The 17,987-nt window shown below is 37.5% G+C and overlaps 1 protein-coding gene across 6 annotated transcripts in view; it reads left to right on the top strand.

Annotated features, from left to right (window-relative positions):
• KIAA0753 (KIAA0753 ortholog) overlaps nt 1–17,113 on the top strand; it is a 31,895-nt gene extending 14,782 nt beyond the window's left edge. For all 6 annotated transcript variants that reach the window (XM_054008309.1, XM_054008307.1, XM_054008311.1 and 3 more), the window contains 9 exons: nt 553–669; nt 4,500–4,589; nt 4,733–4,820; nt 5,251–5,334; nt 6,264–6,434; nt 7,490–7,571; nt 12,002–12,122; nt 12,321–12,548; nt 15,088–17,113. In XM_054008309.1, the coding sequence (XP_053864284.1) occupies nt 553–669; nt 4,500–4,589; nt 4,733–4,820; nt 5,251–5,334; nt 6,264–6,434; nt 7,490–7,571; nt 12,002–12,122; nt 12,321–12,548; nt 15,088–15,205 (1,099 nt within the window). In that variant the 3' untranslated portion in view covers nt 15,206–17,113. The remainder of the gene's footprint in view (nt 1–552; nt 670–4,499; nt 4,590–4,732; nt 4,821–5,250; nt 5,335–6,263; nt 6,435–7,489; nt 7,572–12,001; nt 12,123–12,320; nt 12,549–15,087) is intronic.
• The last annotated feature ends 874 nt before the right edge of the window (nt 17,114–17,987 follow it).

Genomic DNA, 17,987 nt, shown 5'->3' with positions numbered 1-17,987 from the left:
AGTTCTGTTACAACGTAAATTTGAGTCTTTGAATTTATTTCTCTTTTCTACTATTTAAAAAATGTTAGCTAGACTTCTGTGAACAAGTGATAGCTACAACACATTAAAGTAACTAGGACCCTGATCCTGCAGTGGGTTCCATGTGGGCGTAACTCTGCTTCTGCATGGAGCCCATTGCAGGCCCTATGTTGAGAAAAGGGAAGAAATTCAAGGCTAATGTTACCAGACTTCTCATGTTAATGTCCATTTTTTTTTAACTCAGGTCCCGGTCTTGCAAACTCTTTCACACATGCTTAAATTTGAGAGCATGCCTCCACCCCTTCACTTCAGTGGGGTTACTGATGTGAGTAAACTGAAATGTGTGCAAGTTCTTGCAGGACTGAGGCCTAACTGAGTCAGTTTTTGGTGTAATAATTTTGCCTGCTATGAACAGACATCTATCTTGTTAGGAAAGTGGGAAAGGGATCTTATATATATATATATATATATATATATATATATATATATATATATATATATATATAAAAGAAATAAAATTTTCCTCATTCACAGTGCTCCTTGGGGATACATGAATGCTAGTCCCAAAGCTTCCAGCAGAGAACAGTCAGCTTTGCAGAAAGAGGGAACTGAAGAAGGACGATTAGGAGCCATTGAAAAAGAAGCTCTCAGGTTGGCCTTGGATATCCTTTATCCAGAAATGCAAACAATAATATATTATTTTTCTAAATATATCTTTTCTTAATTACATTTTGAGGGTAAAACAGTTAACGCTTTTTAGTCAGGCAAAAACTGAATTAAGGCCACTTCTTCATACAAAGGGCTAAACCACACCACTTTTTTAAACCGTCCTATGGGAACCACGGAGTCATCATCTTGTGAGGGAATAGGAGGAGTCTCTCCACTCTCTTTCTCCCGCCATTCCAGGAAGGAATCAAGTTAGGCTTGCAGCTCACTCCCTACCTGCCTGATTGGAGGTAAAGGGCCTTACACTCTCATTCGCTCTCCTTTGAGCCCCTCCCAGCTGTCAGGGGATTCTTCATTTTTCTCTTCCTCTTCTCCCACAGGGTGGAGGGAACCTGGTAATTCCTACACAGCACCTCCAGTAGTGGCCCCACTCTGAGGACTGCTCAACGATTGGCACAAGGCTCACTTTCCCTGAGTACAGGGATACAGAGATGGAATATATGGGCCAAAAATGTCAACATAACTCAGTAATTGTTCAACATTAAACAGTGTTAAATAAGGTCCAGAGTTTGGCGAACAGAGACCTCAGCCTGCTTAGTATCATGGCATAAACACCATTAATCATCCTTTTAAACTTTTATTAAGTATAAAGAAAAGAAGGAAAAATAGTTAAAGCATATGAAATGTAAAATAGTAAGTAAGGTTTTCACTTTAGCAACATCTCTTGTTCCCTTTCCTTAACTGGAGAGATTTTAAGAAAAAGAGCCCTCTTGTTTGACAGTCTCTTTGATGTCAAAGATGGTAATAACTATACTTTTGGGGAAAACCGAAGATGCTAATTGAGATGGGCTGGAGCTGTTGTCATTGCTGCTGTTAAAGTCTGATCAAACACAGTTGGTGTTTGGGATTCTGCTGGAGCTAGCAGAGGTGATGATGTCATCTGGGTCCCTCTCTGGTCCTGTCTGATCAGGACATCACTTGGGATTAGGACAAAGAGGGTCTGGTGATCCAGGAGAAGGTGGGGTGGCAGTCATAATGGTGAAGCTTGCTCCAGCAGCCTCAATCTGTTCTTCCGTCTTTTCCCCAAAAAGGGAGTGATGAATTGAATAGCTTGTCCACTCATTATTTCATTGGCCAATTAGGCCTAATATTTGACACACCAATATTGATTGATTAATTTCCGGATCCAGATTTTCTTGTTTACCAAGCATGATCTTAATACAGTCCTTGAGTTACCTCAGTACACCTTCTTGTTTGGACTGATTCAGTTTTTCTGCCTCTTTTGTACCTTTTCCCATCAACATTTGTTATAGATTATTGTGACATCTTATGAACTTTCACATACTTTTTACAGTTGAGCTCACAATTAGAGTAAATTTGTAGGCCTAATTATCAGAACATAACGCTCTTTATGAAACAATTCGATCTAGGATTGGATGCTTGTTCATAAATCAATTACAAAGTTTAAGGATATAGAAAAAAAGAAAAGAAAAAGGTGCTTGGTTATAATTTAAGGTTTGAAAATTCCTTATCACAAAATTGAGATTTGCAAATCTTACTTGATCAGATATTGCAAAAGTTACAATTAAACCTTTCAGATATTGACATAGCTTAAGAATTTACAACTCTTTTCATTTGTAGCTAAAAGAAAACTTCAAATGCAGCAGTTTTAAGTTGTTTCTAAGATGTTTAGAAACAACCCATTTCTTATCTCTTCTTTGGCTGTGGGCCCAGAATGGGTAAGCATGGCAAAACTCACCCCCACTTTTGCCACTTACACAATTAAAGCTGTTCATTTACACAAACTATGAAAATTTTATGCACTAGTGGTTAAGCTTACTTACTTGGGGGGGAAAAACTTTAGCCCTGATGGCATTCTTACCCAGGTGTGTTGCCTCCTTTAAAAAGAAGCAACAAAGTTATGTTGTTTTGGAGCCACTTTTGCGTTCCTGAGACGTTTGCAACACGCAAAGGCATTAAATTCACAGGCATTTTTAGTCTGACAGAAGTTGCCCACCTGTTTTACTCTTGATATTTGTGAGGACAACATTGGCATTATGGCAACTTAACCCATCTGGGAGTCTAACCTGCAACACTAGCACAGTGCTGTGTTAAATGCAGAGAACAACAACAAAAATCATTGACATCAAAAACAAAACCACCAGAAAACTGCAAAAACAACAAAGGAAAAACACTTCATAAACAAAACAACGGGGAAAAACACTGCAAAAACATAAAACAACAACAAAAATCACAAAGTTTGGTGTTGCAGCAGCCCTGGGTTCTGGTGGTTTGAAATTAAATTCATAGTCAATGCAGTAGCAGCCCTGAATTAAGCTAGCGTTTTGTGAACAAGAGGGTTATCCAAGATGTTATTTCAGTAAATGTCTTAACCTTCAACAATTTAAAACACTTAATTTTACCTCTTTTTTTTTTTTTGCTTTTTCTTAAATACCTTTTCATTAAATCAGCAAAATGATTACCAATCACACAAACTGCAAACCTCAAAATAAAAGAATAAAAAGAAACCGAAAGCATTTGTTAAAAAGATGATTAAACAATTAATAACTTAAAAATACAGAGATTAATTGTTTTAAAGCTAAAATATTAATAGTTTGCTTTTCATGCTTACCTAAAACAAACTCAACACATTTAAGAATTTAAAAAAAAAACTTTTATTTTAAACTAACTTTGAAATCGTTTGTTTGCCAAGATGCAAGTTTCAGAGCATGTATTAACCCTTTAGGCTCCACATTGCAGTGCCAAAAATGTTGTATTAGATGGAATATATGGGCCCAAAGTGGTTTTTTTTTTTAAATAAAACCCAGTCACAGTCCAACATTAAACAGTGTTAAACAAGGTTTGGGGTTTGACATACAGAGATCGCAGCTTGCTTAGTACCATGGTGCAAACACCATTAAACATCCTTTAAATTTTAAATAAGCATGGAAGAAATCCAAACTGGGTTTTGCAATTAACATACCAACTAGGTTAAAGTAATCTTGAATATGTGAATTTAGCCCACCACAATAAGGAAATTAAGGTCAAGATTTTCAAATATGCCTAATGATTTTTTTGGTTGCCCAATATGAGACACCTTAAAGGATTTTCAGGGGGCAGGTATTCAGCACTTTCTGACGTTGTCTGCTTTTAAGGGGACTCAACTTTGGCTCTCAACAGTTGAGGCCCCCAAAATCACTTGTCCCTTTTGAAAATCTTGGCCTAAGGATTAAAATTTCTAATCTGTTCTTAACATACATAGTTGGTGCAAGATGTGTCAGAATCTTCTGTACCATGTCTACTATAATATTTAATAAAAAGAGTGCGTTAGGAAAGCTGAGGAATTATAGGGACAAAAGAAGGCCCGTCATTATGTATTTGAAAGTAATAATAATACCTATCACTTTCATGCCATCTCTGGAACTTATTGTTCCACAAATATTAATTGATTAAGGCTCTTAACAGTGCTGTGAGGTACGTAAATGTTATTATCCATCTTTTAGGGTGGACCAAAGCCACAACAGAGGTCATACGCTGTCAATGTTAGAGCAGGGTTTAGAATCCAGGTTTCTCAACTTCCACATCTGTGCTATGTCCACTAAACAACTCTGCCTCTGAAACAAAGTTTTGCTTAAAGATGTTCTGGGAGACAGAACAAAGATTTTCCTTGCCTTAAACTTAACATATTTAACTTCTCATTGTTGATTCTTTATGGAGGTTTTCATTTACCTTGAATTTACATCATTTCATTATATAGTCTATGCAAACATGCATTTTGTTTTCTTAACTTCTGTCTTGCTGTTTTATTTCTGAAGACTAGCTTGGCTTGATGCAGAAACTTCAAGAAGAACGAAGGAACTAACGGAATTTAGTAGAGAAGAAATGGAGAAAATACAAAAATTGAGGTAATTATCCAGTTTAAAGGTGTCCTGCAAGAAGCAAATTTGGTAGCAGATCTCTCATGTTTTCTTAAAGTGGGTTTATGTTCTTTTGTCACATCAGATTTTCACTAAAATGCATCATCACTTTTTTTTGTTTGTTTAAATAGGTTAGAAGGTGCTTCTCCTACACAGCTGGCAGACAAGGTGGAGAAAGCAGTTCGGGAGCGTTTGGAACCTCTCTTGGATAAAGCACAGGTAGTGCAATCAAAGCTTATGCTGACATTTTGAAGAGTCTCTTAGATTTAGAAAACATTTGTTATGGGGAAAGCAAATGGCAGGTCGCCTTAATTTGATTAGCGAAAAACATGTGCAAAATTTTTCACCCAGTCCAAACAGTTTTAGACATTCATTTGCAGAATATTTTTCTTCTCAGTGTGGTCCTTGACTATTGGAATATATTTGCCATATCTGCAGTAAATTAATGTTTTTCCTGTTATCTTGTGGCCAAGCAGATAAACGGGAACATGGTTTTGAATAACTATGAGCATTCCATGTTAAATATTACTGGTATTGATCAGAGTATATTAGGAATTCATGTTATAGCTTTCCTTAATAACATAATTAATTTGTGCTAATACGATATAAAAAGTATTTTATAAACATTAACATATTTCTGTTTCATTAGAAAGTCAATCTTTCTTTGGAAACAAACGCTCGTTTGAAGGATTCTTCGTTTATAAACAAACTGTCATCCCAGGCTGCTGAAAAAGTATGTTCTGTTTGGATATAATGGAATAAAGCTATTCAAAATACATGATGTTTTCTCTTGTACATGACATGAAAAGGATAGGACATTAGATTTGATTTCCTAAACTGTAGCTTATGCCAATGGAAACTAAATAGAATGACCTCTTTTAATTAGGGTGTTGATTATACAAACGTTTTTTTCCGTTGATGAGCTATCGTGTTTTAAATATAGAAAGTGTGAATTCATTAAACATGGAGAAAATGGATATTAAGTGTTTTTTAAAAAAGCAAAATCATTTTCAGAAAATTAGTATATAAGACTATTATTGACATCCTTTCTATGTATCGTATCTGATCCAAAATATTTCACACTCTAAGGAAACATTAGAAAAAGTAATTGAGATATAGACCGGTATAGCTAGGAAAATAGCCCTGTTAGAGCAAAGTTATCCAGCTAAATGGTCACGCTAAGAAGACATAATTGAGATTTACTTTGGCTCTGATCCTACAAACACACACGAGTAAAGCTAAGCATGTCTGTAAGTGTTTGCATGATTGTGTTTTAGTTCTAGTTCTGTGGATTCCTACAGGATCTCTGAATTTGGGGAGTGAGTGGACCAACTGTCTTAAATTTGAGGGCCTGATCCTTCAGCATGCTGAGCTCCCTCAATTCGCATTGGCTTGCGTGATACATTTTTATAGTGTCCTGTACATGCTGAATTAATTTTACTAGCTTGGCTTACTGTCTGTGTGAAAGAAAAGTATTAAGAATGTAATTAGATTTGCATTAAAGGAAGCAGTTGAAAGAAATGACAGCCCATTTATCAAAGCTAATAACTGCTTTTAGAAATTTGAATTATAGACATACATTTGAACTGGCTTCCTCTGTGTATGTGTATATGTGTATATAAATAAAAATAAATGTTTGTTTTGGGGTTTTTGTATGTATAGGCTGCATCCAATGCAGATATGCTGAGTGAGAAGTTATTGGATGATCTTTTGGAAGATACAGCTCAGGAACTCTGGAATATGGAGCAACACAAGAAGATGCAAGCTGAGGCTGTAGCCATGCATGACAGTCCTAGTCTGGAAACAATGCTGCAAAGAATGGAAGAAATCGAAGTAAGCAAATGTCTAAGTGCTAGTTGTTTGCAACATTGTCACCTTGTGCATCTGTCCATACCTTACAACCTGAGCCGGTACATTCTTTTTTTTTTTTTTTAAGCAAGGTCTTACTGGGTCAGAACTTGGACGAAAGGTCTTGAACAGAAAGTAGAACTGTTGATTCTCTATGTGACGCTTTCCCTCTGAGTCCGTACTGGACCAGTGATCAAGGAATAAGAGTAAGGATAGTCCAGTGATTAAGGGGCTAACTTTGGAGTTGGAAGACATGGGTTTCCTGCTCCATCACACTTCGTGTGTTTCTGTGTCTCAGTTCCTCATCTGCACAATGACCGTAATTGTGAGGTCTCAGATACTACAGATATAGGGGCTATCTAACTACATAAGCGAGAGAAAGTCCAAGAATGGTGCTAGTGCTGCTCCCTGAGGTGTCTCCTTTAGAATGAGATGAGTTATTGAAGTCAATGGAACTACTCTTCTGAGTAACTGCTCACCAGTGAGAGTAAGGGGTTTACAAGATGTTCCATAGTGTGTAAGCTAAACTGCTGTATCTCCAAGTTATGGTCAATTTCACATAGCAAGAAAGTAGAAGTGAGACTGGAACCAGAAGCTACTCAAAGCAATTGAAGATGAATATCTGTAAAAATAGCTACATTAAAAGTATAGCTACATTGCAAGTAAAGGTAAGGGGACTTACAGACTGGCCATAGGCCCTGATCCTGCAAATACTTATGCACTTGGTAAAATTTATTGCTGTGAGTAGCCCCATTGATTTCAGTGGGACTATTCATGGTATTAAATGTTTGTACATCCTATGGCTCAAATCCTACAATCTGCAATCAATCGACTTGCAGTGCTGTACTTCAATCAAGATATTTCCACGAAGATTATTTTTTCTGTCTCTATTATATTTAAGAAGGGGGTGGGGTGGGGTGGGGGAAGATTTATAACATGATCAAAATGGGTCATTGTTTGCCTTTCCATCAAGTTATCACCTAGTACAGTTGAACTGTAAATATCTTTTGGTTGATTAATTTTGTACATTTTAAAAAAAGAGATACCAAGATGTGGTTCGCAGGAGATTTAATCAGATTGTCTATGCTGATTCGGAGTTCTGGGCACAGGAAGAGAAAAGGGGTAAGTGTTTGGGCTTTTTTTTTTTTTTTTTTTTTTAATACAACTTATTTTTGCTGCAGTCTCTATCTTAAATGTTAACATCTCCTAACCAAAATTAGTAGATTGGATTTGATCATATTAATCAAATAGCACCATTTGGACTTAAGTATGTTACAAACACTATATCAAAAGGAATGTTTACAAACTGTTGCTTTAAAAATTAATATCTGAAAGCAGGAGAGGCTAACTGAGAAGCTTGCAAGCTAAAGTACCAATCTTACAATTGGCTTTATTTGAATGGATCTGATTGAAGTCACTGAAGCAGTGTTTGGATGCAACTGTGCGATCCAGTTGCAGGACTAGGGCCTGAGTCTTAACAGGGGCTGTTTGATGTTGATTTAAGTGAAGTTTGGTTTCTTCTTTCTTTCAGTTATTCTTTGACAAAAATATAATTGATTTTTTTTCTTAGTAGCACCGATATTCTTTCCCGTTCTTCTTCTCAGTGTGGGTGAAACTTGCAATCTGCCACGCACAACATCTTAGGAAATAGGTTCCTCCAGTCCTCCCCCAACTCAGCAATAGTAACCACCACCTATGAGCTACAATAGCATGTGTTTTGCCTCAGGTCCTGGCCCTAACACTCTCTCCATTCCAGCCTAATTTGAACAAGAACAGAGCCCATCTCTCCAGTGTGTAAAAGGTGTGGAGATCCCTATTATACGATGGTTTCTCCAGGCACTCTTTCCCAACCCCTCCCACACTGTGTAATATTGTGCTAACATGGCATGGAAGATAAGAATTTACCCTGTTGTTATAATACATATCAGTTACGCTGGGTGGGCGGGGAGGAGGAGGAGGCGGCAGTGTGGGGATCAAGATAAGTCTGGTTAGCACTGCTCCACTATGGAGTCGTGATAATGACTTCATAATTGAGGTACTCTTTCCATTCTAAACCCTGGTTTTAACCCCCTTCTAATTTACCAGAAATATAGTGTGTATATATATATATAGTGTGTGTGTGTGTGTGTGTGTATATATGTGTGTATATATATATATATATATATATGTATAGTATATAGAAATATATAAAACGTCTTGTATGTAGTCCCAAACCAGAGAGGATGTTTTGTTTAAACGTTGGTTCTCAACATTTTTGTATATTCTGTGACCTCATCCCTTCTTTGTAAATGTGAATCTTGCAGAGTTTCCATTGGATCTCTCCAAAAATATAAGATATAGTGGATTTACTGACCACCTTCAACTTTATTTCTCTATTTCTCTTTTCTGACTTCTACTTGCTTATTTCTAATTATTTTCACTTCTTTTCTATTGATCCATTTGTAACTGAGTCTGCCTCCCTTTTCTGAAGCTTAATTGGTGGATTTTCTTTTATTCTTTTAGCCTCCTTTTTCATACACCATTGCCAGAAAGGACAAGAAAAAAATGAAAATAACATAGATGCAAGTGTAAACACAAGGTTTTTTAAAAAGAATTAAAAAACACAGACCTGGATAAATCACTTTTTCTTTCTTCTTTCCTCTTTGCTAATCTGTTTCAGAATTCTCAATGATTCACACATTTCAAGGTCAGAAGGGACCATTATGATCCTCTAGTCTCACCTCATGCCAAACACAGGCCAAAGAACCTCACCCAATAATTTCTCCGCCAAGCCCGTGACTTCTGAAGCGCTATAGCTCACACAGGTCGAAAGAGATCCAGTCTTGATTTAAAGACTTCAAGTGATGGAGAATGAGTTCTCAGCACTCTGTTTTCTGTGATCCTCCAAGAAGGCAATCTGTCAAATGTTCAAGTTCACATTTTAGCTCAGACATACTCCAGAAAGATCTAGTTTGCCTTCTCAAAGCATGCTTAACTTCTGAATGCGTCAACACTTGACTTTAGTCTTTCTGTAGTTTCAAACATTGGGGAGAAGAATGAGATCCTGACCCATGCCATATATTATGCAACGTGCTCTTTGAGTGGATGAACTTTATCTTGAACTTCTCTGAAGCCACCTACTTTGTGAACAAATACAGCTCCTGGCTCTAATTTGGATTAGGGATTCTGACAGGGAAAGGAGTCCACTTCTGAGAGGGATACACACAAACTACAGTTGTTTAGTGTGATTTGTAGAATAACAGTTCTGTTGTTAGATCCATGTGTAACACCTCTTCATCCTCAGACTGAGCAATTACTAGAGCCACTTCATTAAACCTCTTTTGACACCTCTTGAAGACGCATCTGTTGCCATTGTGATTGAGAAATCAATTTCAAAGCCTGTAAATCCCCCTGCACTTTAGAGAACAAAGCCAAAACTGGAGAGAGAGAGTATTTTGTATGGGTTCGTTTGACCATGGATTAATTTATGCTGTTGCAAGGGAATCCATTTCCCACTATATACCCTAGCAATAATCCTTCTCACTCCACTCCAGCATATAAAAATATTATTTCTAGTAGTAGAAAAGTTCAGAGTTCACAGTCTGAGACTATATCTGTAAAACACAGCAAAACACTCTCACTTGATTTATCTAACGATTCTTCCCCAGGAAGGAACAAATGAATATTTATTGTCATATTGGCTCTTCTCCTCCCTCCTTTTTTAAAATAAATAAATAAATCAAGCAATTTAAATGGCTCCGATTCCATAGATCTGTCAAGTATATATCATGTCCATGCAGCAGTGAACAAGACGATGCATTGGCTGTCAGTGTAGGTTTTCTGTCAATGCAAAGAACACTGTTAAATTAGTCATTAAGTGTACAGGTTTTTTGCCCCACTCATTCTTTCACATAAATCAAATGATGGAAAAGTTAAAAAAACAATGGAGTTAGATTTGTTTAGGAAAAAGTCGAATTCTCAGTTCTTGTCCATAGATGGATCTATGGCAGGGGTAGGCAACCTATGGCACACATGCCAAAGGTAGCACGTGAGCTGATTTTCAGTGGCACTCATGTTGCCCGGGTCTTGGCCACTGGTCCGGGGGGGGGCTCTGCATTTTAATTTAATTTTAAATGAAGCTTCTTAAACATTTTAAAAACCTAATTTACTTTACATACAACAATAGTTTAGTTATATATTATAGACTTATAGAAAGAGACCTTCTAAAAATGTTAAAATGTATGACTGGCACGTGAAACCTTAAATCAGAGTGAATAAATGAAGCCTCAGCACACCACTTCTGCAAGGTTGCCGACCCCTGATCTATGGTTTAACCCTGAATTGCTACATTTTCTTTACATCAGAGTATACTGCCCAATGTGCTTCTATCATGAGTTCTTAATCTTTCTTTTAAAAAAAAATCACCTCAAATATTTTAATTGAACATTCACAAATATTTTCCTCCTTACTTCTCAGTAATAGAGAGTAAAAATATATATATATATATAATTGCCCAGACTGATACTGTACAGTAGAACTTCAGAGTTGTGAACACCTCGGGAATGGAGGTTGTTCGTAACTCTGAACAAAACATTATGGTTGTTCTTTCAAAAGTTTACAAATGATCATTGACTTAATACAGTTTTGAAACTTTACTATGCAGAAGAAAAATGCTGCTTTCCCTTTATTTTTTTTAGTAGTTTACGTTTAACACAGTACTGTGCTGTATTGGCTTTTTTTTTTTTTTTTTGTCTCTGCTGCCTGATTGCGTACTTCCAGTTCCAAATGAGGTGTGTGGTTGACTGCTCAGTTCGTAACTCTGAGGTTCTACTGTAGCTCTTCATATCAGAAGAGCTTTTTAACTGGGTGAAGAGAGAACCTGAGGGATGTTAGCAGGAAGCTGTTTGCTAAAGAAAGTTAGCTTTCCAGACAAACACTCCTACTATTTCCCACACATATTGATCCTGGTTGTAGCCCCACTTGCCTCAGCCAAGTAGCAATAGGGAGGAATTTGGCTCGTGATTTCTCTCTCCACTTTAGTTTCAATATAGGGTCAAGTCTTCAGCTGGTGTAAGTCTGTTGAGTTATACCAATTTACACCAGCTAAGCACCTGACCATATAGGGATTGATCCTGCACCAGTGGGAGATTTGCCCTTGAATTTTCTGGGAGGAAGCTTGGGCCCATAGTGACTTCTTAGGAGCTATGCCATTTTACACCAGGTGAGGATCTGGGCCCAATTGTTTTAGTTTCATTTCTCCTCTCCATTTACTGCCAATCTCAATAGATTGGTTGCCAAGTAATGTAATGTTTCCTATCACCGCTTTAGAAATACTCAATGAGTTGTACTAAAAGTGACATATTCTAAAGTGCTCACGTTTGAAACATTTGGTTCTTTTGAAAGTATCCCCTTAAATTTGTAGCTTAGAGGCTCATCATTGGTAACATTTTTCTTCATTTCTCCAAAGGACTTAACTTTGGAAGGGAGCTGTGCTTATGGTGGGGACTTCTCTACATTGTTAGATTTTTCTCTCCCAAAGAAACATTTTTTTAATGTTGTTCTCTTCCTTCTAGAAAGAGAAAATGCATCAATAGAGAAAAGGCCTGTGTCTCCTCATCCAATCCAAATAACCAAATTGATAGGACACAAAGAGTCACAAGTGGATATTGTATTTGAAAGACCTTTTGATGGAAAGTGAGTAGAGAATTTGGTCATAAACTAAAATGCTTATGGGCTTTTACTGTGTGTGTGTGTGTGTGTGTGTGTGTGTGTTTTCCATTAAGAGTAAATGCCCCAGGGAGTGTTATTTAAAGAGGCTTTGTGGCTTTAGGTCATGTGGAAAAGGACATTAAAACCAAGAAGTTCTGGTTTGACTGTTTTTTGTGTTTCCAGTGCTATTGAAGAAGATGGGGAGGTGGAAGAGAAATTGGAGACTGGAAATGACATTTGGCAGCCCTTGACTCGCAATATATCTCAGCAGAAGGAGCGCTGCATTTTTCTCTCTGTTCCAAAGCGTATGCTCCAGAACATCCTTGATTATAACAATAGATATGAGCAGCACCTGAAACATATTTCTCATGAGGCAATAGGGCACTTCAATCCATGGCGCATTGCTGAGAGGTACATGAACTATTGATGTGTTTGATTTTGTGAGGTAAATGTGTCAGTTCCAGACCTGTCTTTCTGTCCTTACTTAGAAACACACAGGGGAAAAATGGGCAGTTTAAATTCTGAATTGAAAGCCAGAACACTTAAGACAGTAACTACTGCGTTGTTTCTCAATGATCCTTGATGCTTGTGGACCTTTAAAGTGTTCATAGAAAATTAAAGGGAGTGATAGCAGAATATCTTAGAAGAGCAATTATTTTTCACGTTTTTCTATAGCATACAGCAGTACCACAGAGCCAGCTCTGTCATCTGTGTGAAATATAGATTGGTTTAGACTATCTAAAGGAGTCTAAGCCAGAGGGGTGTGTAATTCTGTTTCCACTTCACATCATTTTGTGAAAATCTGCTCTTATTGCTGTAGAAAACTGTATGTGGAAATTTACACCTTCTGCTTTCCTTATCCACTTCTGTCTTTATGCAAGTCCCAGTGGTAAGTTTGGAGAACCTGCTCTGGAGAGCCTTGATCCATTCAACTGAGACTATTTAACAACATGATTGTCTTTTGCCATTTGATTAGAAAGCAAACATTGCCTTGCTAGCTGTAAAAGAACAGCCAGGGCAATGATGGGTGGAAGGAAGGAACAAGCTTTTTATACATTTATTAATAAAAAGTCAATCAAGGTATTAAAAATAGCAGAGAACACATTGGCAACCTTTAATTTTCACAAAGGAGGGGCTGGATGGTGCTGTTTTTGGAATAACAAGAGAAATACTTTAAAATGGCAGCTGCCTTGTAAATTTCACTAAAGAAGAGATTCGAAAAAGGAAATATTTTGTAGAGTACATTGCTAGGTATATAAATAGTGTATGGCATAGCTGGGTCACCACTTAGTCCTCTGCAATGCAAACAAGAGGTAAAGTAATAAATAACTGACTATTTGCTGCTCATTCCTTAGCAAAGAAAAAATGTTTATTCATTCTCTCCACGGCTGCTAAATGAGGAGGGAGGTGGAGGCTGAAAGGTTACAGTATAAATAAAAAATAGCCATCCCACCAGCGAAGTTTGAATAAGCATTTTTGGTTTGCTAAGTAACAGGTTCAGCAAGTAAACAATGTTATCTGTTATCATTTCCTAAGCATGCCTCAATGAATGTCCAGCAAAAAGTTCTGCCATTTCTCCCCAGAATTTATTTTCAGTCTGTGAATGGCATCATTCAGAAATCAACTACCAATAAGTCTGTGTTGTGATCAAGGCACCGCTCCAGCAAAGCACATAAACATGGGATTAACTTTCTAAGCATGTGTGTAGTCTCTATGGCCCTGATCCTACAGACATTTAAGCAAATGCTTCATAGTATTACCTCTACTAGTCCCATTGAAATCAACGGGCTTACTGTAGTAAAATTAAGCCTCAACACCAGTGTCTGCCGGATCAGTGCCTTTGATTTTAATAGGACCACTCACATGCTTAAAGTTCAGATATGCTTCTGTGCTTTGCTGGAGTGGGGCCTATGTGAGCAAGAATTGAATGACCTTGGACTGGTCACTATAACCTGAGGCAGGTTAGAATGGACCGCTAAAACATCCCTGAGCATGTTTCAGCACTATCCTTATCCGCTCCAATAGTGTGTTCATAATTGGCATTGGTGTGAGCCTCAGTAGCTCAAACACTGGCCCCTCTTCATGACTGGCAAAAGGACAAAATGAAAACGAGTCCTTCCTTCTTGCAGCTGAATTGCAGCTCTGCTTATGTATGTATTGTAATAGGATTTGAAATCAAACTAAAAATGTAATCCAATTCACAGCACTGTTTGAAGGTTTTACCCTCAGAGGGCCCTATAAAACTTGTCAACCATTACATGTATCAGTAAACATTTAGAAGAAACTGCTTTGCTCTGTATTAGAGACACAGAAAAGTTAATTTTCCTAGTATTATTGCAGCAAACGTAAGACTCTGAGAAGGAGAAATTTTAAACAGGCCAGCAAAGACCTGAATTTCTCAAATGCTGAAACACTATGAAGTCTTCTGTTGACCTGAGTTCTCCTGAGTTAAAACCTCTGATCCCACTGCTCCCCTGTAAACATCCTTGCTTTCAGAAGGGGCTGATCCAATCACCATTAAAATCCGTGGGAGTCTTTCCATTGACTTGAATGCATCAGGTCCCGAGTATGTTAAATCTTTCTGTACAAAGCAGAATGTTTGCATCTAACATTTTTAAAAAGGAAAAAAATACACCAGTTAATGGAAGGTTGGTCACATTCCCCAATCCTCCATGCACACCATGTATTCACCTCTCTTTTATCAGAAAGCTGATAGATGCAAAAATTTCAGATGCTCCACAAAACTTAGGCGTAAACAGGATGGTTCTGTAGTACAAGAGTTTTCCCCATAGTAAATATATATAATAAGGTGGAAAGAAATACAAACATTTCTCTTTTGAGATCAGACCATTGATATAAATGGACGAAATGATTGCTGCATATTTGGGTTCGTTTGTACAAACCCCAGGATTCTATCCTTGGCTTTTAAACTTTCTTTTCTCTCCTTTAGCCTTGCAGAAGAACTGACAGAAGAAGCCTTATGTGATGTGGCAGCAGAGCTGCAGGATGTATGTGAGGATTATGCAGAAGCTGTGTTCACTTCTGAGTTCTTGCAGCCCACAGAGTAAACGCTTTTAAATCTGCCATCAGCTAATGGAATGTCAAATCCCAGCCTACCAAGCATATTGGGTGCTTAGGTTTTTTTCAGTATCTTTGTTCTTACTGAGCACATGGAAGAATTTGCTCAATGTATGGATGAAATTCGGAAGGGATTCATCTTGGGGTTTTTAAAAATTATAATAAAGATGCTTTCCTTTTTAGATTTCAGTGTAATAAAGGTGCTGAAAAAATGTTTGACTATAAGAGAAGTAAACATTTAACAATAAGGTTTACATGTGTGTGCAGAGCCATTATCAATCCTTCTGTACATCTGTGATTAGTTGTTCACTTGTGTGATCTAGTGGTACGAGCAAAGCACTGGAAGTTAACAGATCTGGGGACGGAACCCAGAACTCTCAGTGATTTGGGCAAGTCACTTAACCACTCCATGCCTTACTTTCCTCCTTTGTAATGCTCCTTATTTACCTCACCAGAGCGTTGTGGGGCTTAATCAATCAATTATTGTTCAGAATGCACTTTGAGCTCCTCTGAAAGGTGCGCTGGAAATACAAAGTATTATTTCATATGCGTCTAAAACCCAAATTGAAAATGCTGATGCGAAAGAGTAAATGCTGTTTGATTTGCCTTCAGTGTTTCCAGTATCACACAAGAAAGATGCTGTTTATTTTGTCTGACAACTGCATTAACATTCTTCACAGTCTTGTTAGCTGGTTTTTGGACTAGATGCAATAATCCAGAGGAGTGATCCTCATGTCACAGCATTAAGTGGATATTTTGAACAATAGCTAGAAATGGCTCAATTTATTTGCAGGAAAACTTGTGCTGCTGTACTATTGCAACTCTCTTGAATATTTTAAAGCACTATGCATATCTGCATTAACATTTAACAGTCCATACAAACAAGACTTTTTTCTTAAAAAAAAAAAAAAAAAAAAAAGTTATTGGTACAGGTTTTTCTTCCGTTTCCCCCCACCCCCCTTTTTTTAATACTAACCTAAAACAATACCATTCATCTAACAGCAGCTCCATTTAAAGACCCAATCCTGCATTCTTTATTCACTTAAAATGCCCATTAAAGTTAATAAGAATTATGCGTAAACAAGGAATGCGGGATTCAGCTCCAAAATTGTGACATCAAACCATCTAGGGCATTCCAGCGTCTTCCTTACTTCTCATAGTTGTTCTTAGTGTTGTGGGGGTATGGTGTGTATGATATGTACCTGAATACTTTAGACTCAGTCGCAGGTTAGGGATGGAGTGTGAGACTTGTAAAATGTCCTTGCTTTTATTGATTTGTCTTGAGATGGTATTGCACAGAATTGTGGCTTATCCCCATATTTTTATTGTGCAATAAAAATAAATAGAATAACCCACATTCCTGGCTCTTTTATATTGGGCTCATTTGTTAGTTTCAAATAATCAATGTCCTGTGTTGAGTTTTGGTAATATATGGCCGGAGGACAAACAACAAGAAAAAAGGGTATATGATAAAACTCATGGGTCAAAACATGTGAATGCTATTTACTGTGACAAATTCCTTTTGTGCAATAATGTTTAACCCATTATAGCATCATTTTCCAATATATCGAGATTTATATTTTTTGCAAGTCAAAACACATTTTTGTAAAAATAAATAAAATAAACAAAAACCCAACCCCCAAAGTGTTTTTATTAAAGTATGTAATTTGTGTTTTGTGATTTGTTTTGATAACATTTATTTATATCAATGTACTCTTTATTTGGTGGATTCCATGTGGTTTTGTAATTTAAAACAAAATACAGCTAAATGGTACCTTTTTCAAAATGTATAGAGAGATTAATTTTAAAAAATTCTGGGTTCACGAAACCAGCAGTGTATATGTGCAACAGTATTTTCAAATATTTGAATTGTTTTCAAATAAACTCTATTGATTGAGGATTTTCTTTAATTTAGAATAATTTGGATCTAAAACCCATGTTTATTATAAATAATGAAGGACATGTTTGCATTCCCTGCTAAGAAAATGCTCTTCATTTCTGCCATCCTAATCTTTACAGTCAGAAAAAGAGATGCTAATAGAGGGTTGAATCATCACATTTATGGCCTTATACCACATATAGGAAGAGCATTGTTATACTACCACTAGAGCGGCTTGGGCAGGAGATTGTGCCTCCAAGGTCAGTCTCCCTACTCCTCCCCCCCTGTTCCTGGGAAGGAGTATAGTAGTGTTAGGTCTATATCTGTTGTAACATCTAGGGGTCTTGGGGATGTAGAGCCGCCACCTGCACACCAAGGCTACTTCTTTTCTCCCACTGCTATCTGTGAGGGGGGTTGCCAGCAGGGGTTTGAGAGAGTATCTTGTGCCACCCTTGTGGCTGGCCCACAATTTGGCCCTTACTAACTTACTAATCTGTCCAAAAGTAGCTTCATTTTCTCCCTGCATAAATTCCCACTAGGCTTTGTGACACTAACTGTATATTTAATCTGATGATGCTTCCGTGAGCTCTGATCCTGGGAGGAATGGTGTGCTGGCACCAGCGTGCTGCCTTCAACCTTGGACCCATATAGGCGTAAGGCCTTGAAAGGTAGCACCTTCCTGCCTTTCGTAATACAATACTGAGGGATGTTACCGTCCATGTAATTTTTATTAGTAGAGTGCCTTGCATGCTAACTACAGTATAGACTTAAGAGGCCCCTGCTGAGAAATATAAGCCCCTCAACCTGTAGCCACTCTGCATGAGGAAATCCCATTGATGTAAGTGGGTCCTAAATGGACAACATATAGTTCCCAGTCCTGCAAAGACTTATGC

The sequence above is a fragment of the Malaclemys terrapin genome, chromosome 18, assembly GCF_027887155.1.
Source record: "Malaclemys terrapin pileata isolate rMalTer1 chromosome 18, rMalTer1.hap1, whole genome shotgun sequence".
NCBI classification, from domain to species: Eukaryota; Metazoa; Chordata; order Testudines; family Emydidae; genus Malaclemys; species Malaclemys terrapin.
The sequence above is the reverse complement of the archived record's forward strand: the minus strand, read 5'-3'. Positions and strand labels throughout refer to the sequence as shown.